This window comes from Oncorhynchus masou, chromosome 24, assembly GCF_036934945.1.
Source record: "Oncorhynchus masou masou isolate Uvic2021 chromosome 24, UVic_Omas_1.1, whole genome shotgun sequence".
Taxonomy (NCBI): domain Eukaryota; kingdom Metazoa; phylum Chordata; class Actinopteri; order Salmoniformes; family Salmonidae; genus Oncorhynchus; species Oncorhynchus masou.
The window spans coordinates 94,456,198-94,482,512 of NC_088235.1; the positions used below are offsets into that span (position 1 = coordinate 94,456,198).

Genomic DNA, 26,315 nt, shown 5'->3' on the forward strand with positions numbered 1-26,315 from the left:
ATGTGCTAAGTTACTAAGTTTCTAAAATAACAAAATGTGGAAAAAGTCAAGAGGTCTGAATACTTTCCGAAGTCAATGTATGTTATCAATAATGTCACAATTGTATTTCTTTTTAAGATATGGGTATGCAATATATTACTTTTGTAAAGCTATATGATATATAATTGTCTCTATGTTTACATAGGAAAAATTAAATAAAAACGGTATCATTTTAAGGTAGTCAATTGAACCAACTTCAACACTAAGTGAGAGATTTTTCTTTAATTAAAACATCACATATGAAGATAATTGCTAATATTTTTACAACATTTATAGAAACAGAAATACATAAAGTAATATATGCATATTTACAAAAAAATAGAAAGGACACAAAGCAAAAAATTCACAGTACTCAAAGAGTCAACAATAGATTGGCTCTAGGTAAATACTTTAAAATATATATATTTTCTATACACAACTATATATTTATACTCTGTTTACCTCTGTGGAGACATATATACATGTTAACATACAACTAAGACTCAAAGCATTGAGATAACATACCTTCTCTATCGGGATCTGCAGCAAGCAACACTTAAAATACATTATACATAAGTAGGGTCTAATGCCAATTTTCCTAGTGTATTGGATTTTCTATTTCTCTTCCAAACATATTTTCCTTCCAAAAAACATCCCCTTTCTCCTATTAAAAAAACATGTACTTCTATTCAAACCCCCCAAACACAAAAAGTAAAGACACACCAAAGAACATTCATGGATTCTATGACGGTGAGACTCTTTTGGCTTTGCATTAACTTTGCATTAGCTTTGCATGGCACATGATATTACAACTGAAGCAACACAATACAACCCAACACAGTTGTTTGTCTGTTATTGGCTGAGAGGTTTGGAACTCTTTATTTTTGGTCTATTAACCAGGCAGGACAAAACTCCATCCCAACAAAACAGGCTGAAATTTCAGGTGGTCTTTTCAAACAGTTCTTACACTAAAAGGGCATTATCATAATTTTCACAATTTCACAGTATTGTTTCAAACTCATAGGGTGGAAATATATATAAAACACAGGACAATCATGTTTTTGACTGCACTGGGCCTTTAACTATTTCATTTTGATGCAAGAGCTCTGGTGAGTAAGATTGGCAATATATTTATTACATATAGAAAATACATTTGAAACTTCATCATCTGGGTCAGATCTACTGATAATAAGCCAATGATTATTTTGGCTTATATTTTCATAACACAATCTCAACCTTATCAGGTTCACAAAAGATACACATTTTGGTATGAAATTGTGTACAATATTATTATGTACAATCAGAATACAAACAGCTGAAGTTCTAGTGGTGTCAGACCCAGATAGAAAGACACATTGTTTTCTGTTTTAAATGTAATGCCCAATTACTGTGCCCCAAGTTCACTTTTAACAATACTGTATATTTATGATCCAACACTACAGCATGTAGCATTTTAGTTACCTCACAGTGGATACAAACATTATAATATATTTGGGAATACTGGCCAAACGTAGCCAGCCAAACGTAGCCAGCCAAACGTAGCCAGCCAAACGTAGCCAGCCAAACGTAGCCTCTCATTTAACAACATGATATTTAGAATGCTTCTAAAGCACCAACCTTGCACATTATATTTTGACTTTCACCTTATAACATTTTAGATTATTTACAATATTCACAAAAATATACATAGCTTTACAATACTATTTGTATATAGTACAAGAGAACCCATAATGCCTAATGCCAAGCTGTGTAACACCAATCAAACGTGAGACTAAGGATTACAAAGCATACATAACTCAATATCAACAAAAACACCATTGATACTTAATTAACAATTTTGTAACAACAGTACGTTTAAACGGATGAGTTGCCAAAGTCCTACTATAACCGATAGCATGCAAAACTAGCTGGCTTACAAACAGGGTTATCATCAAGTGATTGTTCACATTACTTTTGTCTTTCACATTTGTCTTGGCATCTAGCTATCTATCTATTTACACCTCTGCTTGTTATTAAGTCACTTCACATTCCAAGTGATTAATAGCACATGATGGGATGCTTTACTGTCTGGTTTTGCTCTCCTATTCAACTGGTTGATTTGACCATCTCCTATCTACTGTAAATAGCATGAGGATAGGTGGTAGCATCTCTATACTGAACAAAAATATAAATGCAACATGTAAAGTGAAGGTCCAATGTTTCATGAACTGAAATAAAAGATCCCAGAAATATCCATACGCACAAAAAATGTATTTCTCTACATTTTTTTTGCATATTGTTTACCTGTTTGTGAGCATTTCTCCTTTGCCAAGATAATCCATCCACCTGACAGGTGTGGTATATCAAGAAGCTGATTAAACAGCATGACAATTACATAGGTGCACCTAGTGCTGGGGGCAATAAAAGGCCACTCTAAAATGGGCAGTTTTATCACACAACACAATGCCACAGATATGTCAAGTTTTAAGGGAGCGTGCAATTGGCATGCTCACTGCATGAATGTCCACTAGAGCCGTTGCCAGATCATTTAATGTTCATTTCTCTACCATAAGCCACCTCGTTAGAGAATTTGGCAATAAGCCCAACCGGCCTCAGACCACATGTAACCACGCCAACCCATGACCTCCACATCAGACTTCTTCACCTGCGGGATTGTCTGAGACCAGCCACTCGGACAGCTGATGAAACTGTGGATTTGCACAACCGAAGAATTTTGGCACAAACTGTCAGAAGCTGTCTGAGGTAAGCTCATTTGCGTGCTCATCATCCTCACCAGGCTCTTGACCTGACTGCACTTCGGCGTCGTAACTGACATCAGTGGGCAAATGCTCACCTTCAATGGCCACTGGCATGCTGGAGGCATGTGCTCTTCACAGATTATTCCCGGTTTCAATTTTACCGAGCAGATGGCAGACAGAATGTATGGCGTCGTGTGGGCAAGCGGTTTGCTGACGTCAACGCTGTGAACAGAGTGCTCCATGGTGGTGGTGAGGTTATGGTATGGGCAGGCATAAGTTATGGACAACAAACACAATTGCATTTTATCGATGGCAATTTGAATGCACAGAGATTGCGTGATGAGATCCTGAGGCCCACTGTTGTGCACTCTATCCGTCCCCATCACCTCATGTTGCAGCATGATGATGCACGGCCCCATGTCGCAAGGATCTGTACAAAAATCCTGGAAGCTGAAAATGTCCAAGTTCTTCCATGCATATTCACCAGACATGTCACCCACTGAACATGTTTGGGATGCTCTGGATCAACGTGTACGACCGCGTGTTTCAGTTCCTGCCCATATCCAGCAACTTCGCACAGCACAGGAGTGGGACAACATTTCACAGGCCACAATCAACAGCCTGATAAACTCTATGCGAGGAGATGCGTCGCACTGCAAATGGTGGTCTCACCAGATACTGACTGGTTTTGTGATATATTTTTTTAAGGTATCTGTTTTCCCAGTCATGTGAAATCCATAGACTACTACTGCCTAATGCATTTATTTCAATCGACTGATTTCTTTAAATGAACTGTAACTCAGTAAAATCTTTGAAATTGTTGCATGTTGAGTTCATATTTTTGTTCAGTGTACATATAATGTGGATAGGAGGTAACAGGATAGGAGGTAACAGGCAGTTCTGTTGACAGTCATGTTGTTCATTTCACTAGTCCTGCTAACACTCACTGTTGTTTGCAGACAGGCAGCTTTACTGTCTCCCATTGCTATTGGTGTACACTAGCTTGTTTACAGCCAAAACTAGGCCATTTAAGGTCCAAAGAAAATTATCTGATGTGGTTGCCGAAAAAAAGCAGCATTTATATAAAAATAAATAAAAAGGCTGGTATTTCACTAACAGTTATTTTTTGCCCGTAGCTAGAGTTCTAGTGCGCTATAGTGAGGCCTTGTTGCCGTTCTGGGTATTAGAGGGTCGTTCCACGAAATGAGTGCCATTTGCGTCCCTTTGATATTTTAAGTAGAAATTGTACACCAATATAGAATTTTAAAAGCCTGTTATATTTAATGAACAGCCCTTTAATATAGACCACATGCAGAATTCAATAAATCAGCTTTTTAGTTTGAATAAAATAAATAAAGATTAGCATTTTGACATGTCCCTCCGTCAACTCTGTGTCACTTCTAGGAAGATTTTAACCCACTTAACCACAACATTTCTCTAAGTTTTAACCATCATTGTAAAGCCCTAGTTATTGTATTACTTTGCTAAACTAATTTCTATAGATTATTATATATTTCAGGTGATTAAGAATTCATATACAGTACCAGTCAAAAGTTTGGACACACCTACTCATTCAATGGTTTTTCTTTATTTTCACTATTTTCTACATTGCAGAAAAATAGTGAAGACATCAAAACTGAGAAATAACACATATGGAATCATGTTGTAACCAAAAAAGTGTTAAACACTTTGGTCCAACTCATCCCAAACCATCTCAATTGGGTTGAGGTCGTATGATTGTGGAGGCCAGGTCATCTCATGCAGCACTCCATCAATCTCTTTCTTGGTCAATTAGCCCTCACACAGCCTGGAGGTGTGTTGGGTCAGTGTCCTGTTGAAAAACAAATGATAGTCCCACTAAGCGCAAACCAGATGGAATGGAGTATCGCTGCAGAATGCTGTGGTAGCCATGCTGGTTAAGTGTGCCTTCAATTCTAAATAAATCACTGACACTGTCACCAGTAAAGCACCCTCACACCATCACACCTCCTCCTCCATGCTTCACGGTGGGAACTACACAAGTGGAGATAATCCGTTCACCTACTCTGCGTCTCACAAATACACAGCGATTGAGACCATTTTTTTTTTACAATTGGACTCATACCAAATTTCCACCAGTCTAATTTCCATTGCTCGAGTTTCTTGGCCCAAGAAAGTCTCTTATTATTATTGGTATCCTTTAGTAGTGGTTTCTTTGTAGCAATTTGACCATGAATGCCTAATTCACTCAGTCTCCTCTGAACAGTTGATGTTGAGATGTGTCTGTTACTTGATCTCTGTGAAGCATTTATTTGGGCTGCAATTTCTGAGGCTGGTAACTCTAATGAACAAATCCTCTGCAGCAGAAGTAACTCTAGGTCTTCCTTTCCTGTGGTGGTCCTCATGAGAGCCAGTTTCATCATAGCGCTTGATGGTTTTTGCAACTGCACTTGAAGGAACTTTCAAAGTTCTTGAGATGTTCTGCATTGACTGACCTTTATGTCTTAAAGTAATGATAGACTGCTGTTTCTCTTTGCTTTTCTGAACTGTTCTTGCCATAATATGGACTTGGTCTTTTACCAAATAGGGCTGTCTTCTGTACCTTGTCACAACAACACATCTGATTGGCTCAAACACATTAAGAAGGAAAGAAATTCCACAAATGAACTTTTAACAAGGCATACCTGTTAATTGAAGCTGGTTGAGAGAATGCCAAAAACTGCAAAACCGCCATCAAGGTAAAGAGAGGCTACTTTGAAGAATCTCAAATATAAAATACATTTTTATTTGTTTAACACTTTTTTGATTACAGCATGATTCCATGAGTGTTATTTCATAGTTTTGATGTATTCACTAGTATTCTACAATGTTGAAAATAGTAAAAAATAAAGAAAAACCCTTGAATGAGTAGGTGTGTCCAAACTTTTGACTGGTACAGTACGTCTGTCCCTCATTTTATGGTCAACCCTGTTACATGAACTCAACTCTCGTAGTAATGTGGTAAAACTATTCCTTTTAAAATATTTTTTTCAAAAGAAACATTGAACATCCAATAAGTAAATCACAGTGAAAAGCAGGTGAGCTGGTTCTACTCTTTTTGGATATTTTTGGTGTTTTGTGGTGGAAAACTAAGCGGGTCGAGCATAACACTTCAATCGTGTTACCGATAGATAGAGAGTCTAGAAATGTTTTGACAATTTCAATATTTTGCATTCAATTGTCACTCCCTGTTGCGCACAACAAACTTCCATTCCCCCTGGCAAGGAAGGGAATTTTTGTCTGATTAGGATGAAATCGTCAACCCTGGTACGGTCAATCCTGTTACTTTATTTGGCATTTACTATAGTCATTTTTTACATTCAACCTCCTGAGATTAGAAAATGTGTGTTTTATGATGTTGAACATGTGCTCTTTATGACAGAATGTTAAAATTGTCAACTATTTTTGGACCAGGTTACACTTCTCAAAAGGCACTGAATTGGTGGAACAACCCTAGTACTGTTTCGCTCTCAGACCAGTCCTTGTAGTACAGCAGTTCTGTCCCACAGCCTTAATGACTTGTGCTGAAATAAATTGAATTAAATTGAATTGTTTTTTAGTATCTTACAAAATCCTTTTTTTTAAATCCTTTTATTCTTATTTTCTTCTTTAGTAAATCATCCTTCTTCTTTGTTTTCACAAAGCAACCCAAAATAATTCCTTTCATCCAGAGGGGAAACAAGTGTCAACAAACCCAGTTCCCTGTGACCCGTGGAGCCCTTCCTGTAGCCCTGCAGGGGGGTAGGGTGCTCCCCGTCGGGCTCCAGTCCAATGGCCTTGGCCTGGCCTCTGGGCTATGCTGTACTGCTGCTTGAACAGGGCGTGCTTTGTGTGCTGCCAATACTGTGGGCCGCACTGCTGTTCTCTGAGGGTGGGGGTTGGGGCTTCAGGGGCTGCTGTTGCCCAGCTGTATCACCTGGATAGGGAGGTGAGGGGGAGAGGGAGGGAAGTGAGAAAGAAGGAGAGGGGTGGGGGAGAAAGGGGGAGGGAGAGAGAAAGACAGACAGAGAGAGGGGGAGAGACACAGGAGGGGGCGAGAAGAAAAAACACAGAAGTGAGTGAGGGAGGGGAGAGAGAATGAAAAAGACAGAGAGATAAGGTTTGATGAAATACAACACAATAATATGATTTTAGATACGCTTTTGCACCACTGCCTTGGCCTTATTATCTAGAGGCCAATGGCTCAATCTGGTAACAGACTGATGTATAAATTAAAATCGTCAGTTCTCCAAGTGCTGCTGCTTGTCCCATGTGGTGACCACCACTTCACTGCCATTTGTTAAGTGAATGTAACAGTCGCTTAACACACAAGGACTCAACTCCTTTGAGTCAGCCAATCAAAACACCTGATCAAGCACAGTGTCTCAAATGGAAAGATCTGAACTGAGGTTTCTCAATCCAACTCTACACTTTCTGTTATCTGCAAGCAATTCGCATAGCTTTAAAGGCAGAGGCCTTTTGCTTGGACCTCAAACCACTGACTTGTTTATTGTTCTGTGTTTAAATTAGCATTCCATTTTGTAGATTCCTGGGCTCCAGAGCTGGAGACAGAAAGTTAGGGGGCAAATAAAAATACTTAAATTTGCTTGGAAAGCTTGTCTGACAGAGAACTGAAGGCATCTGAAAAAATCCCTGTGTTTGTTTTACATATCTGGCACACTGTGCTTCTGGTATCAAAATGCACTCCATATGTTGTTTGTTGGCAACCTGAGCTCCTGCATAGCTGAGTGAGGACCATAGAGGAATATACGTAGAGAGAGACTGGAAAAATGGGGTCTGTGATTGTCCCAAATGGCACCATATTTCCTATATACTGCACTACTTTTGACCAGAGCCCTACAGGCTTAGGTGAAAAGTCGTACACTATATAGGGAATACGGTGCCATTTGGGACGCAGACGGTGCCTACCATATTGATCTCTGTTTCTGGAGTGGTTCTGTGTTTGTGTATTAGTGTCATTTACTTTTGTGTGTGTGTTGCGCGGCTCTGGGACCACAGCCCTTCTGGTTCCCTCTTTCAAGCCCCTTGTCTCTCTCTCTGCTCTAATGTTTGCCAGAGCAGCGCTGTCAAAGACCTCAAGCTAAACACAGTCCATATACTCACAGAACACTGCATGGGTTGTCAAAGACAAAAGGCCCCGGCTCACTTTAACTCTCCTTTGTGTCCATTCTCTATCTCTAAAAAAACTTCAATAACAACATCAGATTACCTCCTGGTAGGAATCTAAGGGGCAAAATCCTAAATTGAATTTAGTCATGCATTGAAATCTATGGGAGACCAAGTGAAAATTTGACGTAAATAGAAGTTAGAATTCGCCCCTAAAAGAATACTTGGCTTTCCACCATACTGTCAGCAAGTTTGACCAAACAAATCTATAAATCTCATGATAGATCCGGAAAATCGGCCAGATAGGTATGGTATGTCAGGCCTGACGGCCAGATAGGTGCTGTATGTCAGGCCTGCCGGCCAGATAGGTGCTGTAGGTCAGGCCTGCCAGATAGCTTGGTCTGGCCGGCCAGACACAAATGGGCTATATAATTTAATTTAATGTTGTTGTAAACCATCTAGCCTGAATGAGAAACTTTGCGAATGGTGACATCACATGTCATTGAAGTGAAGCAACAGTGTATTGACCCTGTTCCGGCTCCCAGGTAACTCCCACTCCTTGTCTCCAGTGGCAACCCCCTTTGACCCCTGGTGTGAGCTATCACAATGCAGGCAGAGAGATCACAGCCAATCTTCCATAACAGCATCCTTCCTACAAATCTGTGTCCCAAAATAGCACCATATTCCATATTTAGTGCATTACTTTTCACCAGGGCCCATAGAGCTCTGGTCAAAAGTAGTGCACTATATAGGGAATTGTGTGCCATTCTGGACGCAGACCACATTCCTAATGTGGCATATTGTAAAATAGAGGGATACTAGGGATAGTATTTATCACGTCCTGTATACATAGAATACATTACCGGACTGAAGACATAGCTTTAATAAATAACTTCCTGATATCTGTTTCTGGTTACATTAAAATCTATTTTATTTTTATTAAATAAATGTCACTTCCCTGTGGCTGCAAACACAAGGTAATGATAAATAATACTTCGGAGTACCCTACCGGTTTTAATTGTGACCTTCTATACCCGTCATGGGGAATATCAAAGTATGAGCTAGCTGTCCTATCTGCAGAGCATGATAGGGGAAACCATATTGCACACTGGTACCTGATTAGAATGTGTACTCATGTCTAGTCTGTTGAATGGTTCAGTTTTGAGCCATCAGGTGGATGCTTCAGCCATCTTGGAGTTTCTTTTTAGGATTTGGCCAAGACCACACAGACCAAGGAGCAAACTTTATGGGCTTGTTTTGTGAGTGAGTGAGTGTAGATGAGTGTGGGGTAAGTATGGTTTTGGCTTTTAATGTGAACAAACCTCTAACATTGTCCTTCGCCTCCTGAGGGAATAAGTGAGGGTACATGTTTCATCATTCACTGGTTTTAAAATTATTCAGCTGTGGATATTTTAAGTTGTTTTTGAGAAAATATATAAATTCTTGGGGTATTCTTGCCTATGTTTCCATGTAGGGATATGTTGGTGTTACAAGTCAATAGTTTCCAAGACTACATCAGAATAGAATAGGGTTGCATGCCAAATAATACCCTACTCCCTATTTAGTGCACTGCTTTTGACCAGAGCCCTATGGGCCTCATTTAAAAAAATTTTTTTTATTTTAACCTTTATTTAACTAGGCAAGTCAGTTAAGACAAATTCTTATTGACAATGATGGCCTACACCGGCCAAACCCAGACGACGCTGGGCGCCGCACTATGGGACTCCCAATCATGGCCGGAAGTGATGCAGCCTGGGATCAAACCAGGAACTGCAGTGAATCCTTTTGCATGCAGTGCATTAGACCACTGCACCACTCGGGAGCCCTCATCAAAAGTAGTGCACTATATAGGGAATAGGGAGCTATTTGGGACACAAGCCTAGGCCTCTCGGGCTATTATGTTCCAACAGAGGAACCACTAGCTATAACATCAATATTAGAACCACATTCCTGCAGTGTTTTTTATCACAACTTCTAAAAGGGCTTAACTCTCCTAATCTTTTCATAACTACATTCTTTACACCTGTTTCCCTAAAGAAGTTCAACTCTTGACCTCAACAATATTTTGGGCCATAGGGGAATATAAAGGATTGTGTTTATAATGGCGGGTCTCTCTAGGAAACTCATAAAAGGACGTTTTAAAGGGGTGCCAGTATAAACAGAGGGATAAGGATAAAAGTAAAAATGATGTATTTGGACTGGTTAACTGAAATGCACTTAGTGGAGTTTGCTGCACTTTCAGAGATTTCCGCATTTCAGTGAGGTTGAAATTTGACGCCCTACTGCTTCTAAGTTATGTGATACACATTTTAGTAATTACATTACCTAGAATAGATCAACTTTATTAGAACCCCCTCATGCTGTAAATGAAAGATTTCACAGTGTTTCACTGAAAACACATCAGATCGATGAAGAGGGGGGCCAACAGTGTAGTAACCAGATAAGACGGCCAGTGGCAAAACAGGCAGAACACAGACAGGCCTTTGGTGCTATCTGTGCTGTGGTCCTCCAAACCTTAGGGCAATGATCACGCTTAGAACACCCTGATCTTGTTTATGAAGGATTTCATGGTTTTCTCTGAGGACACATGAAGGATCGATGACAGGGGGTCAACTCAACAGCATTGCAGCCAGGCAGAACACAGACAGGCCTGTTCTGTTCTTCAGTATGTGCTGTTAGAGGTCCTCTCCAGACGTCAGTGACCTCCACGCTTCCTCCCAAAGGTCAGGGGTCACCAGCCTGGGGATGCTGGTGTGGAAAGTCTTGACATGGCATCTAATGGACAGATTGTGTCTCTCTTCCTGTGAGCCAAACGGCGAGTGCCCCACAAAATGGACAGGGGGAATTCCAGCCAGCCCCCTCTCTATGTCGGAGCAGAGGCCATTGTGTCTGAGAATACAACAACCCGCAGGACCCGAGACCCATTCAAAGGCAGGAAAGAGAAGAGCCGCTTAAGCTGACAAACAGGATATATTTACAGTAGAGGAGTCAATATGTTATTGCCAGGGCTGTAGCCAGGGTCTGAGTTTTAGTCGGGTTGGGGGATCCAATAAATGTAAAGAAAGTTAAAGCTCATTTACTGCATTTCTATAAAATGTAAAAACTCTAAAATGCTATTTGGATAACAGAATAAACAAGTAAAATTTCCTTAGCCATTATCACATTGGTTGCTGTAGGTTCATTCACTTCAGTTGATCTACTAAAACATAGCCTATTAGCTATACAATTAGCCGCTACACATTAACTCCCATTAACTGAGCACCGCAATTAAAAACTATAATTTAATCTGTACAGAGAGATCTGTTAGCAGAAAATGTATGTTATTAACAAAAGTTAAAACAACTACGTTAACTTTACAGAACCTTTTTGGTGATTGCAGTTTTACAGCTAATTTTCTGCAATTATACACATTTTGACATGCCTTACCAGTCAAAAGTATGGACACACCTACTCATTCCAGGGATTTTCTTTATTATTTTACTATTTTCTACATTGTAGAATAATAGTGAAAACATCAAAATTGAGAAATAACACATATGAAATCATGTTGTAACCAAAAAAGTGTTAAACCAATCAAAAATAGTTTTATATTTGAAATTCTTCAAAGTAGCCACCCTTTTCATTGATGACAGCTTTGCACAGTCTTGTCATTCTCTCAACCAGCTTCAGGAGGTAGTCTTGTGGAATGCATTTCAATTAACAGGTGTGCCTTGTTAAGTTAATTTGTGGAATTGATTTCCTTCTTAGTGCGTTTGAGCCAATCAGTTGTGTTGTGACAAGGTAAGGGTGGTATACAGAAGATGGCCCTATTGGGTAAAAGACCAAGTCCATATTATGGCAAAAACCATCAAAGGCAGAATTCCTCTGTCCAGTGTCTGTTCTTTTTCCCATCTTAATCTTTTATTTTTATTGGCCAGTCTGAGATATGGCTTTTTCTTTGCAACTCTGACTAGAAGGCCAGCATCCCGGAGTCTCCTCTTCACTGTTGACGTTGAGACTGGTGTTTTGTGGGTACTATTTAATGAAGCTGCCAGTTGAGGACTTGTGAGGCGTCTGTTTCTCAAACTAGACACTCTAATGTACTTGTCCTCTTGCTCAGTAGTGCACCGCGGCCTCCCACTCCTCTTTCTATTCTGGTTAGACCGGGTTTGCACTGTTCTGTGAAGAAAGTAGGACACAGCATTGTACGAGATCTTCAGTTTCTTGGCACTTTCTTGCATGGAATGGCCTTCATTTCTCAGAACAAATATAGAAGGACGAGTTTCAGAAAAAAGTACTTTTTCTGGACATTTTGAGCCTGTAATCGAACCAAAAATGCTGATGCTCCAGATACTCAACTAGTCTAAAGGCCAGTTTTATTGCTTCTTTAATCAGAACTGTTTTCAGCTGTGCTGACATAATTGCAAAAGGGTTTTCTAATGATCAATTAGCCTTTTAAAATTATAAACTTGGATTAGCTAACACAACGTGCCATTGAAACACAGAACTGATGGTTGCTGATAATTGGTATTTGAACACCTATGTAGATATTCCATCATTTTTTTTGTCAGTTTCCAACTACATTAACAATGTCTACATTGTATTTCTGATCAATTTGATGTTATTTTAATGGACAAAAAATTTGCTTTTCTTTCAAAAACAAGGACATTTCTAAGTGACCCCAAACTTTTCTCGCCTCTGTCAGCGATAGGATGTTTTCTGATTATAAAACAGCATTCTGGAACTGTGTAGTAAAGACATTCTTTAGAATCACTTATCAGTGCAGAGAGGTTACCATCAAGATGAAACCTTCAGTCTTACATGAGGCCCAACAGGTAGGACCTCATATGCAGCAGCAGATAAAGGGACAGTACCCAGATGTTTAAGTTCCAATGAGCGTCTACATGCCAAACAAGCATGCCACTAATGAATGTTCCAATGTCCATACTATCATACAACTTGGAATGAAGCAATGCATTGAGCATACATTCTAAGTAGTATACAAGTGGGGATGTAACTGTATGGGACCTCCTGTGTCTCAGGTAAAGGGACAGGTCAGAGAAGTACCTGTATGAGAGTAGATGAACCACAGGGCTCCGGTCAACAGGGCACCGATCACAAATGCAGCGAAGGCGATCCCAACCACGGTTGGAGTGTCCAACAAGATGTCTGAGAGAGAGAACAGGGTAGATTGTTATTCAATGACTTGACAACATGACTTCACCTTGGTCTGAACGTGAGGTAGCGACAGCATGAAAACAAGTTATATGCAAATGACATAACTCAATCTGGACATCAAGTATTATGTCAAAGTGGCCTAAGATCCTGAGATATAAAAACCATTGGTTAAGAATTTCCTAGTCAATGACTGACTTACTTTCCCCTAGGGGGTCAACAGGGTCTTGTGATGCCGTGAGGGTGGGATGAACTGAAACATAAAACACAGACTGGTGTTAACATAGAACAACAATTGAACAACATTACATTTGTAGATACATGAAAACACCACATCACAACTATGTGTTGAAGGGTCAAGAACACTTGCTGTGACATAAAATTACAGCACTTATAAATCAAAGCTGTGCAACCCAATGAACCTAACTACTGTGGGATAACCAGGTCTTGACAATGGTCCCCTATGTGCCCTGGGTAAAAGTAGTGCACTACAAAGGGAACAGAGTGCAGAGATGAACTTGTTGACTCCTAACATTTCTGCTTATTCCTTCATTTGAGGTCATCTGGACAGCTTTAAAATAAAAAATGAATTACTTCTAAACAAACCATACAATACTATTCCGGGAAAGAACACCTTTTTTCATTCCATCAAGACGGACGATGATAGAACCATCAGAGTATAGTTGGATTTCTCATGGGACCCCCCTCCCTTCATCCCTCCCCTCCAAACCACTCAGTGACTGTCCTGCTCCATCTCTCAATCCTTCCCCTCCATTCCCCCTTCATCCCACCCTCCTGTCATCCCTCCCACTGCTCTACCTCTCCAGTCTTATCTTATCTTTGGCTCGTAATGAAGAAAATGAAAAGCTGACCCGTCAACAATCAGAGATGCCCAACAACTTCCAGGTCAGAGGAGAGGATAGAGGAGCCGAAGACAAGTTGAGGCCAACAAAAATAGCACACTTTGGACATTTGTTTTACAGTACAGTTGTAGTTGTACAGTTATAGTTGCACAGTACAGTTGTAGTTGTACAGTACAGTCGTATGAAAAGACTGTAACAGAAGATCTTTCCAAGCCTGGTCAGACTATGATTGGGAAGTTCCACCTCTGGGTTGCAGTTGGGGGTTTTGGCCGGCTGAGGTTGGGTCACAGCTCTGAAGTTCTGTGTAAGGGTCCCTGCCCTGTTCCAATCTAACCTCGCCTGCCCATGTGCTCTAACAAAGATGGTTGAGTCAGTTATCCCTGGGTCTTCCCCCCAGACCAACTTTCCTACTAGCACATCTGCCAATATTATGAAAGAGACCCTAAGGTTCAACCATTCTCCATGTAAGAAGCAAAGCTTTGTTCTTCATACTTATTCAGATTCCACAAAGATCTCAGCTGTGCTAAGTGTGTGAGAGAAAGGGAGAGAGAAAGAGAGAGAGTGGGAGAGAGAGAGAGAGAGAGAGAAAAGAGAGAGAGAGAGAGAGGGAGAGAGAGAAAGAGAGAGAGAGAAAGAGGAAACTAAAGGCAAGGCGACGTTCTCATCTCCGTATGCTCTAGACACAGTCGACCCTGAACCGATAGCACCTCAATAGTCATTGTAATTTGTTTGCCCAGCGTTTGCTGTTCACATAATAGAACAGAAGAACAGTCCTTTCGTGGCATGGTGCCTTGTTTCTCTTAACATCTGACCCTTAACCTCTAATCCAAATTCCCAAAGTGTGTAGAAATGACTAATGGAGTCCATATGAGATCCTTGACATTTGAGGCCTCGACTCAGATAAACCATACGCCAGTTGACTTGGTTGCACAATTTACAGGCAGTCAGTCAGATAACAGGAATTCAGTCAGAAAATGTTGTGTTGTATAATTACTGTACTGTAAACAAGTCCACTTCAAAAGAAAAGCATGGGGAGATATGCAACAGGGGATTCAAAATGGCGGTGCTCTGACGAAGTTGGTTGTTGACTGAAAGCTTAGCACATTATAATTTGCATCTGAAGCTTAGCACTGAACCTGCATCTGATTCAAGTGTGCAGACTTCTTTTGATAGCTCAACGTTCTCGCCAGTACTCAACATTACTACTGTCCCTTCTGTTAGCTTTCCTTACAGCTCACAGTTCAGTAAAAAAGAGTGACAATGTATTTATGCTGTAAGGCAGTATATCTAACTTTGATGGCTGAGCTTTGAGGCTGTTATGTTTTTCCGTGCAACAAACTGCCTACAAACGTCCCTCTTTGATTTGGAGATCAAGCTGAACTCATTGGATACTGTCCAGTACAGGACTCAGGTTGCTTGAAAATACTGCTTGTTGTCTTTGCCATCTCAGCATAAGATATGCCTTTGTATTAAAAGCATGGTACCTGAGCCCAGCTGTATTTTTTCCATTAGGCTTTATGTGCTTACTTAATATCCCTTTGCCACGGGAAACAAATCCACAGCCCTGCCTGGCATAAGTACTGGTATTGGCAGGAACACAACATCCCCCTGCCCACTGCCAAGGTTGGCTTGGTTACAGTAGGCTAGGTTTGGCATATACTGCATACTCAGAGCCCACTTGGGTGATTACTCCATCCTTATGGGTCTCTGATCACCAATAGCTAAAAGCAGCTGAGGTTGTTGAGGTTCTTTATTTCCAAACATCATCAATGAAAGATATATCCCTTGATTACAACATCTCAGTCAAATCAAATTTTATTTGTCACATACACATGGTTAGCAGATGTTAATGCGAGTGTAGCGAAATGCTTGTGCTTCTAGTTCCGACAATGCAGTAATAACCAACAAGTAATCTAACTAACAATGCCATAACTACTGTCTTATACACAAGTGTAAGGGGATAAAGAATATGTACATAAAGATATATGAATGAGTGATGGTGCAGAGCAGCATAGGCAAGGTACAGTAGATGGTATCGAGTACAGTATATACATATGAGATGAGTATGTAAACAAAGTGGCATAGTTAAAGTGGCTAGTGATACATGTATTACATAAGGATGCAGTAGATGATATAGAGTACAGTATATACGTATACATATGAGATTAATAATGTAGGGTATGTAAACATTATATTAGGTAGCATTGTTTAAAGTGGCTGAGCCTAATACTCAGACCCGCAGAGGAGTGGTGCTCACAGTCAAATCAAGTGGCACCCTATTCCCTTAGGGCTCTGGTCAAAAGTAGTGCACTATATAGGGAATAGGGTGCCAATTCTGATGTAGCCTGAGTCTGTACCCAATGTTTAGGCCCTGCAGCAGCATGGTGCTCCTTTGTCAACATAGGCCAAATCAAGTCTAGTAAACACTCCTCAGGTCCCCACTACTGTTTGCCATGCTTCATTTACTCTGGGCACAATGCCAGTCCTTAGTGATTAATACAGTATGATTAGACATGAAAGACAAGTACTGCATCCTAAATTGCAGCCTATTCCCTTTATAGTGCACTACTTTTACCATGGCCCATAGGGAATATGGTGCCATTTGGGATGCACCTTGTGGGTCAATAGGGGTTTACTCATCACACCCACCGACAACAGTCCACGTGTTGATGTATTCACCCCATAGGGGGATGCTGATTAGAATGTGAAAACAGGTCCATTTAGATCATAATGAGTATAACAGACCATGTATTCACCCTGCACACCCTAATTGACAACCAAACAAACCAAAACAAAGGCAAAGTCTTCTCATGCTTTGTTGATTTCAAAAAACCTTCGACTCAATTTGGCATGAGGGTCTGCTATACAAACTGATGGAAAGTGGTGTTGGGGGTAAAACATACGGCATCATAAAATCCATGTACACAAACAACAAGTGTGCGGTTAAAATGGGCAAAAAACACACAAATTTCTTCACACAGGGTCATGGGGTTAGACAGGGATACAGCTTAAGCCCCACCCTCTTCAACATATATATCAACGAACTGGCGCGGGCACTAGAAAAGTCTGCAGCACCCGGCCTCACCCTACTAGAATCTGAAGTCAAATGTCTGCTGTTTGCTGATGATCTGGTGCTTCTGTCACCAACCAAGGAGGGCCTACAGCAGCACCTAGATCTTATGCACAGATTCTGTCAGACCTGGGCCCTGACAGTAAATCTCAGTAAGACCAAAATAATGGTGTTCCAAAAAAGGTCCAGTCACCAGGACCACAAATACAAATTCCATCTAGACACTGTTGCCCTAGAGCACACAAAAAACTATACATACCTTGGCCTAAACATCAGCGCCACAGGTAACTTCCACAAAGCTGTGAACGATTTGAGAGACAAGGCAAGAAGGGCATTCTATGCCATCAAAAGGAAAATAAATTTCAACATACCAATTAGGATTTGGCTAAAAATACATGAATCAGTCATAGAGCCCATTGCCCTTTATGGTTATGAGGTCTGGGGTCCGCTCACCAACCAAGACTTCACAAAATGGGACAAACACCAAATTGAGACTCTGCACGCAGAATTCTGCAAAAATATCCTCCGTGTACAACGTAGAACACCAAATAATGCATGCAGAGCAGAATTAGGCCGATACCCACTAATTATCAAAATCCAGAAAAGAGCTGTTAAATTCTATAACCACCTAAAAGGAAGCGATTCCCAAACCTTCCACAACAAAGCCATCACCTACAGAGAGATGAACCTGGAGAAGAGTCCCCTAAGCAAGCTGGTCCTGGGGCTCTGTTCACAAACACACCCTACAGAGCCCCATGACAGCAGCACAATTAGACCCAACCAAATCATGAGAAAACAAAAAGATAATTACTTGACACATTGGAAAGAATTAACAAAAAAACAAAGCAAACTACAATGCTATTTGGCCCTACACAGAGAGTACACAGCGGCAGAATACCTGACCACTGTGACTGACCCAAAATTAAGGAAAGCTTTGACTATGTACAGACTCAGCGAGCATAGCCTTGCTATTGAGAAAGGCCGCCGTAGGCAGACATGGCTCTCAAGAGAAGACAGGCTATGTGCTCACTGCCCACAAAATGAGGTGGAAACTGAGCTGCACTTCCTAACCTCCTGCCCAATGTATGACCATATTAGAGAGACATATTTCCCTCAGATTACACAGATCCACAAATAATTCGAAAACAAATCCAATTTTGAAAAACTCCCATATGTACTGGATGAAATTCCACAGTGTGCCATCAGAGCAGCAAGATTTGTGACCTGTTGCCATGAGAAAAGGGCAACCAGTGAAGAACACGCACCATTGTAAATACAACCCATATCTATGCTTATTTATTTTATCTTGTGTCCTTTACCATTTGTACATTGTAAAAACACTGTATATATATAATATGACATTTGTAATGTCTTTATTGTTTTGAAACTTCTATGTGTGATGTCTACTGTTAATTTTTATTGTTTATTTCACTTTATATATTATCTACCTTACTTGCTTTGGCAATGTTAACACATGTTACCCATGCCAATAAAGCCCATTGAATTGAATTGAATAATGAGATGTAGGACACCCCCGGGCCTCTGTGGTCCTGGGGCCTCTCCAGTCTGCCCCACCCACTCTCTGATCACACACACTCATACGCACACAGTCCCAGCCCTCTGAGCCCCAGAGAAGAGAACAACTGACTGACTGACTGAGTGAATAAGTGATTTGCTAATGCAGTGATGAGGGGACCTCAAGCTCTGGATATTCTCCCAAACCTAGCGAGAAGACCACTTCTCCCTCCTTTCTTTACCGGGAAGGGGAGGCCACAGAGAAGGTTCTAAGTGAAAACAACTGGAGCTCTCTGCTGGATGGATGTGGATGACTCGTCTTTTTCCATTCCTTTCGCACAGTACTGCTTGGTAGAACTGTGATAGAACATGGCTGGGGCCTCATCTGGGGCCTCAGCGCCAGCAGCACGCCACCCATACCCCAGCTATGCTCGACTGCTCCAATCAACCTCTCTCTCACACACACACACACACACACACACACACACACACACACACACACACACACACACACACACACACACACACACACACACACACACACACACACATACACACACACACAGAGACTCCCACCACAAGCTAATAAACTCCAGATGCAGGGATGCTGGGGGATGGAGGGATGCGCTCTGCAATGTGTCTCCTCTCTTTCTGCAGAACTGAGGTTGATTTACCCTGGGATGTCCTTTCTGCCACCCAGACTGTTCTCTGATTTACTCTCTCTGTCTTCCTGTCCTTCTTCAATGACCTCAAAACAGTTCTGGCTCTTTACATGTGTCTTAGTTAAGCAGGCTGCGCATACAGGATGTCTCAGTTAGACTAGTCTCTCTCCACAGACATTCATATAAATGTTAGCCAGCCAGCACAAGACGTCCAGTAAGTCTCGCGAAACTACAGTAAGATTAGGCTGCCTCTGATGTATAGGAAGGGAAGGAGGGAAAGATGGAATGAGTACTTCGAAGTAGTTCTTACATGCCATCCTCCTCATATATTTTGGATAAGCTGGCTCATCATAGATATTACATTGGATATGAGGACTGTACAGTAGGTTAGCATTAGTCCACTCACCAGGTTCCTCCTCCTCTGTGTCATGTTCATCTACCACCACCAGGGTCTTGGTAGAAGTCCTGGTGTTCATCATCATGGCTAGGATGATCTCTCCGTTGACAGACGTACAAGCCTCGTCCGGTTGGATACACTGCATGGAGAGAAACACAATCACAATGAGACCACTGAGAGATCCAAGATAATTCAGCCTTGGTATTCATACACCATGTGAAAATATTTCATACAGTATATTACTTTCATTCATATCTTATGAATTTCATTAATTTCATATGTTACATAACACATGGAGTTTCCTATTCAAATAAACCATTTTTCGTATGATTTGCTTATCAGCCATGAGACTGTTACATGCTTTTCATTCATATGACAAAAGCAGTTTATAAGACCAATCAATAATCAAATCTCTACACCTTTACCCAAGACCAAGCATGCCTTTTGATCTTTGACCACACATATCATTTTCCAAGAAATCATACCTAGTCAAAACTCATGTTCCTTCCCCTGATCCCTATCCTAACCATAATGTAAATAATCAGCTGCAGCGCTGCTCTGGCATGAGTCAGCTTAGAGCCCCAGCCTGACTCTGACAGGACATTTTAACGTAAAATACCCTCTGAGACCCAAATAGAGGGCGGCTGGGTGAGCACTGAGCAGAAAGAACTGCTTGGAAAAGGTTATGAAAGTGGAATGACTTAGCAGAGATGGAGGGAGAGTGAGAGAGAGAATGAGAGAAAAAGAGGGGAGTGAAAAAAAGGAGAGAGAGAGATACAGAGAGAGAGAAAGCGTGAGAGAAAGAACAGTGAAGAACAAACATTATTGTAAATACAACCTATATTTATGTTTATTCATGTTCCCTTTTGTACTTTAACTATTTGCACATCAATAGAACACTGTATAAAGACATAATATTTATTATTTTGGAACCTTTGTGAGTGTAATGTTTACTGTACATTTTTATTGTTTATTTCACGTTTGTTTATTGTCTATTTCACTTGCTTTGGCAATGTTAACATATGTTTACCATGCCAATAAAACCCCTTAAATTGAAGCAAATTGAATTGAGAGAGACAGGACTAAATGCAAGAGAGAATGCGTGTGAGAGAGAGGGAGAGACAGAGGGAGAGAAAGAGAGAGCGAGAAAGAGAGAGAGAGAGAGAAAGAGAGGTGGGGGGCTAAAGGCAAGAGAAAGAGATTGGGATTCTGGTACGGTGAGGGGAAAGTGAAAATGACACTTGAGTTGTTGGTTTGTTTTGGTTCTACAGATGGTTTCTTAGGAAACCTGAAGTAGATGTATGCTTCTTGCTCTGGTTCAGAATGGATTGAGACTGACAGATGGTGCAGCAGGCCTCCAGTCTGCAAACTGGAGCACAGACCTTCTGAATGGCTGGACTGCCCAGTCACACAGTAAACACTACCTAACTTACGCCGAGTGCTCTTCAAACTACCCTGAAATGTATGGATCATTGCATAGACCACAGATTCAGGTCATGCCAGTTAAGTCTGGGTTACTGCATGTAGGGCTTTGAAAGAGGTAGATGCTACAGTATGTACCACTGGCAATGCAGGAGTTTGGTCTAGCAGTGGCACAGCCAGGCTCTGGACTACACATGACCCGTGAAAGACCAGGGTTCAATCCCTGGGCCGACATCTACAACTCTTCATACTGTACCTCTTATTTGTCCACCCACCCCTATTCAACATTATCTATCCAAAAAATTCATCAAGTCATTTGTCAATGGCTTATGCTCGCAGTCAATATTTACATCATGCCCACAAATTGGGGAAAACATTTTTACCAATTGTAAAGGAGCCAACTTCATCATAGATTTTTTGTTATGTAGAAAGAAAGAAAACATGCTGAAAAGCTGCTGTGTTGTTCAATGTACATGTAACCAGATCAAAAATCACAACCTACAATTTGCAAAGCTCCCGCGTAGCGAAATAGAACCTGCGAGAAGTGCTCTGTGGCTTCAGGCTATTCAGCATGAGAGAGGGAAATGTGGAGACCTGGTGGTCAACTAGGCTACACCTAGCTACAGTGCCATCAGAAAGTATTCATAGCCCTTGACTTGTTCCACATTTTGTTGTGTTACAGCCTGAATATAAAATTGATTAAATTGAGATTTTTTACTCATTTATAGAAAATGTAAAGCTGAAATGTCAAAAAGTTTTCAACCCCTTTGTTATGACATGCCTAAATAAGTTCATGAGTAAAAATGTGCTTAACAAGTCACATAATAAGTGGTACTCACTGTGTGCAATAATAGTGTTTAACATGATTAATAAAGACGAGACAGGGTTTTCCAGTGCCTCGCAAAGAAGGACACCTATTTGTAGATGGGTAAAAAAAATCAAAAATAAAGCAGACATTGAATATCCCTTTGAGCATGGTGAAGTTATTAATTGTACAATGGATGGTACACCCAGTCACTACAAAGATACAGGTGTCCTTCTTAACTCATGTTGGAGAGGAAGGAAACTGCTCAGGGATTTCACCATGAGGCCAATGGTGACTTTAAAACAGTTACAGAGTTTAATGGCTGTGATAGGAGAAAACTGAGGATGGATCAACAACATTGTAGTTAGTATCCACAATACTAACCTAAATGACAGGGAGAAATGAAGTAAGCCTGAACAGAAAACAATTATTCCAAAACATGCATCCCGTTTGCAATAAGGCACTGAAGTAAAACTGGAAAAAAAGCAAAAATAATTGCTTTTTTCCACATACTCAGTATTCATATCCCAAAAGAAAGAAATGATCTCACTACAATACATTACAATAGAAAGTTATCAAAAATAGATAAGATCTTGCTATCATGGAAAGGAAAATACTTGTCTATTTGTTGAAAAATCACCCTGATGAACTCTTTAGTCATATTCCAGTTGACCTATTTTCTTATGGTCTAGCCTACACCTAGCAACCAGTTTTTCAAATTATATAAGCAAAAAAATATATATTTAATTTGTAACGGCAAGCCAGACAAAATTAAACGGACGATTTATATAATGACGATGAATGATTAAATATTAAAGAATTAGACCTCTCACTAAAGACTTCAGTCATACAAATGTTATACTTAAATCCAAACTGGTTCCTATAGTAGATTAGTAACAATGTCTCATCCTATGTTCAAGAATAGCCTTTTCCCGTTTATTCAGATTATAACCTCTCAAATCAAATCAAATTTTGTTTGTCCCATACACATGGTTAGCAGATGTAGCAAAATGCTTGTGCTTCTAGTTCCGACAATGCAGTAATAACCAACGAGTAATCGAACCTAACAATTTCAAAACAACTACCTTATACACACAAGTGTAAGGGGATGAAGAATATGTACATAAAAATATATGAATGAGTAATGATACAGAATGGCATAGGCAAGATGCAGTAGATTGTATTGGGTACAGTATATACATATGGGATGAGTAATGTAGGGTATGTAAATATATAAAAGTGGCATAGTTGAAAGTGGCTAGTGATACATGTATTGCATCAATTTTTCCATGATTAAAGTGGCTGGAGTTGAGTCAGTATGGTGGCAGCAGCCACTCAATGGCTGTCTGATGACCTTGAGATAGAAGCTGTTTTTCAGTCTCTCGGTTCCAGCTTTGATGCATCTGTACTGACGTCACCTTCTGGATGATAGCGGAGTGAACAGGCAGTGGCTCGGGTGGATGTTGTCCTTGATGATCTTTTTGGCCTTCCTGTGACATCAGGTGGTGTAGGTGTCCTGGAGTGCAGGTAGTTTGCCCCCGGTGAGGCGTTGTGCAGACCTCACTACCCTCTGGAGAGCCTTACGGTTGTGGGCGGAGCAGTTGCCGTACCAGGCGGTGATACAGCCTGACATGATGCTCTCGATTGTGCATCTGTAAAAGTTTGTGAGTGCTTTTGGTGACAAGCCGAATTTCTTCAGCCTCCTGAAGTTGAAGAGGCGCTTCTGCACCTACTTCACCATGCTGTCTGTGTGGGTGGACCAATTCAGTTTGTCCGTGATGTGTACGCCGAGGAACTTAAAACGTACTACCCTCTCCACTACTGTCCCGTCGATGTGGATAGGGGGGTGCTCCCTCTGCTGTTTTCTGAAGTCCACGATCATCTCCTTTGTTTTGTTGACGTTGAGTGTGAGGTTATTTTCCTGACACCACACTCTGAGGGCCCTCACCCTCGGAGTGGCCGTCTCGTTGTTGTTGGTAATCAAGCCTACCACTGTAGTGTCATCTGCAAACTTGATGATTGAGTTGGAGGGGTGCATGGCCAAGCAGTCGTGGGTGAAAAGGGAGTACAGGAGAGGGCTCAGAACGCACCCTTATGGGGCCCCAGTGTTGAGGATCAGCAGGGTGGAGATGTTGTTACCTACCCTCACCACCTGGGGGCAGCCCGTCAGGAAGTCCAGTACCCAGTTGCACAGGGCGGGGTCGAGACCCAGGGTCTCGAGCTTGATGACGACTTTGGAGGGTACTATGGCGTTAAATGCTGAGCTGTAGTTGATGAACAGCATTCTGACATAGGTATTCCTCTTGCCCAGATGGGTTAGGGCAGTGTGCAGTGTGGTTGCGATTGCGCCGTCTGTGGAACTATTGGGGCGGTGAGCAAATTGGAGTGGGTCAAGGGTGTCAGGTAGGGTGGAGGTGATATGGTCCTTGACTAGTCTCTCAAAGCACTTCATGATGACGGAAGTGAGTGCTACGGGGCGGTAGTTGGTTAGCTCAGTTACCTTAGCTTTCTTGGGAACAGGAACAATGGTGGCCCTCTTGAAGCATGTGGGAACAGCAGACTGGGATAAGGATTGATTGAATATGTCCGTAAACACACCAGCCAGCTGGTCTCCGCATGCTCTGAGGACGCGGCTGCGGAGGCCGTCTGGGCCGGCAGCCTTGCGAGGGTTAATACGTGTAAATGTTTTACTCACGTCTGCTGCAGTGAAAGAGAGTCCACAGGTTTTGGTAGCGGGCCGTGTCAGTGGCACTGTATTGTCCTCAAAGCGAGCAAAGAAGTTGTTTAGTCTGTCTGGGAGCAACACATGCTGGTCCGTGACGGGGCTGGTTTTCTTTTTGTAATCCATGATTGACTGTTGACCCTGCCACATACCTCTTGTGTCTGAGCCGTTGAATTGCGACTCTACTTTGTCTCTATACTGACGCTTAGCTTGTTTGATTGCCTTGCGGAGGAAATAGCTACACTGTTTGTATTCGGTCATGTTTCCGGTCACCTTGCCCTGGTTAAAAGCAGTGGTTCGCGCTTTCAGTTTTGCGCAAATGCTGCCATCAATACACAGTTACTGGTTTGGGAATGTTCTAATAGTTGCTGTGGGTACGACATCTCCGATGCACTTGCTAATAAACTCGCTCACCGAATCAGCGTATTTGTCAATGTTGTTGTTTTACGCAATGCGGAACATATCCCAGTCCATGTGATCGAAGCAATCTTGAAGCGTGGAATCAGATTGAACGGACCAGCGTTTAACAGACCTGAGCACGGGAGCTTCCTGTTTTAGTCTCTGTCTATAGGCAGGGAGCAATAAAATGGAGTCGTGATCAGCTTTTCCGAAAGGAGGGCAGGGGAGGGCCTTATATGCGTCACGGAAGTTAGAATAACAATGATCCAGGGTTTTACCAGACCTGGTAGTACAATCGATATGCTGATAGAATTTAGGGAGTCTTGTTTTCAGATTAGCCTTGTTAAAATCCCCAGCTACAATGAATGCAGCCTCAGGATATGTGGTTTCCAGTTTTCAGAGTCAAATGTAGTTCACTTTAATGTCTACATATCTTACATTACTCATATCTCATTTACATACTGCATTGAGACCCAATCACTGGACACTTTAATAAATGGATCACCGGTAACTTAAACAATGCCACTTTAAATAATGCCACTTTAATAATGTTTACATATCTTACATTACTCATATCACATGTATATACTGTATTTTATACAATCTACTGCACCTTGCCTATGCCGCTCGGCCATCGCTCATCCATATCCATATACTTACTCCATATACTTACACATTCTCATTCACCTCTTTTGATTTGTGTGTATTACATAGTTGTTGGGGAATTGTTAGATTACTTGTTATATTTGTGTGTATGAGGTAGGGTTTGGGAATTGTTAGATTACTTGTTAGATATTACTGCACAGTTGGAACTACAAGCAGAAGTATTTCGCTACACTCGCATTAACATCTGCGAACCATGTGTATGTGACCAATGCAAATTTGATTTGATTTATGGATTGCAAAATAGTTGGGAAGAGATTTTTGATGTACCGATTCCATGGCACATGGTTTATGAACAGATACGCAAAACGAAGCAAATTGAAAACTTAGATTTTTTTTTCCAACTATGACAGACAAAAAGAGAAGAAAAAATCCAGAAAATCACATTGTAGGATTTTTAATGAATTTATTTGCAAATTATGGTGGAAAATAAGTATTTGGTCAATAACAAAAGTTTATCTCAATAGTTTGTCATATACCCTTTGTTGGCAATGACAGAGGTCAAACATTTTCTGTAAGTCTTCACAAGGTTTTCACACACTGTTGATGGTATTTTGGCCCATTCCTCCATGCAGATCTCCTCTAGACCAGTGATGTTTTGGGGCTGTTGCTGCGCAACACGGACTTTCAACTCCCTCCAAAGATTTTCTATGGGGTTGAGATCTGGAGACTGGCTAGGCCACTCCAGGACCTTGAAATGCACTCCTTCATTGCCTGGGCAGTGTGTTTGGGATCATTGTCATGCTGAAAGACCAAGCCACGT

General features: G+C 41.2%; 1 protein-coding gene across 2 annotated transcripts in view; it reads right to left on the reverse strand.

The window, feature by feature from the left end:
* Positions 1 to 242: 242 nt before the first annotated feature.
* The window catches only part of LOC135513056 (transforming growth factor beta receptor type 3-like), a 166,616-nt gene continuing 140,543 nt past the window's right edge, over positions 243 to 26,315 (reverse strand). For both annotated transcript variants that reach the window (XM_064935716.1, XM_064935715.1), the window contains 4 exons: positions 19,551 to 19,680; positions 13,237 to 13,287; positions 12,927 to 13,028; positions 243 to 6,690 (listed from right to left, as the gene is read on the reverse strand). In XM_064935716.1, coding sequence (XP_064791788.1) covers positions 6,569 to 6,690; positions 12,927 to 13,028; positions 13,237 to 13,287; positions 19,551 to 19,680 — 405 coding nt within the window. In that variant the 3' untranslated portion in view covers positions 243 to 6,568. The remainder of the gene's footprint in view (positions 6,691 to 12,926; positions 13,029 to 13,236; positions 13,288 to 19,550; positions 19,681 to 26,315) is intronic.